Source organism: Brassica oleracea, chromosome C2, assembly GCF_000695525.1.
Source record: "Brassica oleracea var. oleracea cultivar TO1000 chromosome C2, BOL, whole genome shotgun sequence".
NCBI lineage: Eukaryota > Viridiplantae > Streptophyta > Magnoliopsida > Brassicales > Brassicaceae > Brassica > Brassica oleracea.
The window spans coordinates 21,389,302-21,391,782 of record NC_027749.1 but is presented as its reverse complement, the minus strand read 5'-3'; the positions used below and the strand labels follow the sequence as shown (position 1 = coordinate 21,391,782).

Below are 2,481 nucleotides of genomic sequence, written 5' to 3'. Positions count from 1 at the left end.
CAATACACAGTGTCGTTGAAATTAAAATTGTATTGGTTTTTACTTATCATAATTGATTTTCTTTTGTTTGCCAAAACAGAATCATAATATTATCATATTTAAATAGAACTTTATTTCTAGAACGAAAGTAAAAATCCAAAAGCTAATAAATTTCAGCATAAAAATTTAATCTTGAATACGATCTTTCTTTTATTTTGGCAAACTATAGGATCTATTCTTAGAATTCAAGAAACTTAAAACCAAAATCCAACCAAATTATTTTGTGAACTCAATAATCGATTGACCATTGACCAACCTTGCTTTTGACAAATAATTTTGTTTAAAACAATAGCGATGACGGTTAGGGTTTAGGCGACTCAAAGGCGATTACCAGATCTGCTCCGCCCTCGTCAACGGCGACGGATCTCAAGGCCTCTGGTGACTCTTAGAGACGAGGGAGACTAGCAAACACTCCTCTTCCAAATCTCCTGTCGCTTCCAGCGCTTTTTTGGATTTCTTTTTAGTTTTTGGCTAGCAACCCCGATCCTTATTGTTTAAGGTGAGTTTGGTCTCTGGTGAAGTAAACAATACTAAAAATGGGTCGAACAGAGGCGTTTATTGGATTTCGAGATGAGGTTACAAAGGTGGAGAAAGTAATGGCAAGCCGGAGCCCGTGAGAGCTTAAACCGGAAAAATACAAATAGCTGAGAGATGATTGTACGGACAATAAACCCTAATCTCGCCGCTAAGTTTGTGTAGCCCAGTGTCGATGATCGTTCTCCTTTGCTTTTTTCTCCTTTTATAGTCTTTATCCGATCGACTTAACCTAATTCATTTTTAATTGATTGGGCCTTGTCGGCCTTTCGGACCTGGCTAGTGAATGCTCGTCCCGAGCTGTTAAGTCAATCACGCTCTATCTGCTCTCTGTTCGACTAAAAGTCGTCTATAGTCGAGTCGAAACTCCGAATATCGGCTTCCGAGCCGACGACTATTCGGCTTATCGGATTGGGCCTTTTGTTCGATGGGCTTTGTGGATGGGTTCAATCCATCCCCAACAGTAAGTCCCCCCCAGTTCATCGATGAGTCGAGTAATCGATCTTCGATGAATTTGGTGTTTTTAGTTCGGAGAATAAAAGACTTAATCCGAGCAAATAACCTGAACTGACGTTATCTTGAGGTGGACGGTTGTGATTGCTGTTGAGGAATCGAACCGATATGATCGTGAGACAAACGCTTTTCTGTCGAGAAAACGAAACGGCGCGTCTGTCGGTCACGCGCCAATAGGGTTTAGGCCCATTTATGCCTTACTAGGCGTAATTAATACGCCTTGATCCCAGCGCTTGCCTTTTCCTATAAATAGTGCACCCCTCTTCGCTTCCTCTCACTTTTCTCCGCAGCATCAAGGTACTTTCTCTCTCTGCTCTCCTTCTCTCTCTTAATTTCTTTGTTAGAACTTCGATTATCCGAGATGTCGCTGTCCCAATGGTTGACTCGGGATCAAATGGGGAAGAAAGTAGCGCTTGCTCGGGGTTCTTCCGAGGATCCGGAGGATATCCATCATGAAGCAATGGTGGATACGGGGAACATGGATCTAGCGCAACGTCTCCTAGTCTCGGAGGCGAGGGAACAATTCCGAGATGACGATGATGGTCAAGACGCGGTCGACATCCTGACCGTTCCGATCAGTTACTATCCGGGGAACATTTTCGCCGAGGAGAGTCCATTGGAGGCCTGGCGGATTCGACCTTCCGTCGCTGATGGACAAGACTGGCCGAACGTCGAGAAGGCGAAGTCCACCGTAGAGTCGGTGGAAGCTATTCTCCGAGATCTCAACGCGCACGGGGTTTCGTTCATAATTCCGAAGGAAGACCAGAGGCCTTGGTCACCGCCGAGAGGTTATCAATGCGTCTATGAGTCGTACTTTCAGAACGACACAAAGCTGTGGTTTCCGATTCCTCGAATCGTCATAGCTTACACATTCCGCAGGGGAGTTGCTCTGAGTCAGTTGATGAACGGCTCGCTTTGTCTGATGGTCGTTCTGTCGGTGATCGCAGCTGAGGCGGGGACATCGTTGAGCGTAAGATCGTTTGAGGAGCTGACTTCGGTCTCAATTTCTGATGATGGGCTAGTCTCGACGAGAATGCGCCCGAACTACAACGTGGTCACCGGGTATCCGACCAAAACCTCAGATTGGCAGCGTTCGTACTTCTATGTGAAGTCGAATAGGTCGGCGTTTGAGGAACCGCCGAGATCTAGTAAGGTCGGCGTTTGAGGAACCGCCAAGATCTAGTTATCGTGTTCTTTGGAATGCGGAGATTCTTTGGAATGCGGAGATGGGTATAGCATACTGATTTAGTGACCACTATCGCGCATACTCATCTGACGTTTTGCGTTTGTTGTTTTTTTTTTTTTTTTTTTTTTTTTTTTTTTTTTTTTTTTTTTTTTTTTTTTTTTTGTGTTTTTTTTTTGACCACCTTGCAAGGCTAAATACTCCTGGGTGAC

At 44.5% G+C, this 2,481-nt stretch overlaps 1 protein-coding gene across 1 annotated transcript in view; it reads left to right on the top strand.

Annotated features, from left to right (window-relative positions):
- Positions 1–1,447: 1,447 nt before the first annotated feature.
- Positions 1,448–2,481, top strand: part of LOC106323683 — a 3,912-nt gene continuing 2,878 nt past the window's right edge. Inside the window, exon 1 of the mRNA XM_013761769.1 lies at positions 1,448–2,234. Within this exon, the coding sequence (XP_013617223.1) occupies positions 1,448–2,234 (787 nt within the window). The remainder of the gene's footprint in view (positions 2,235–2,481) is intronic.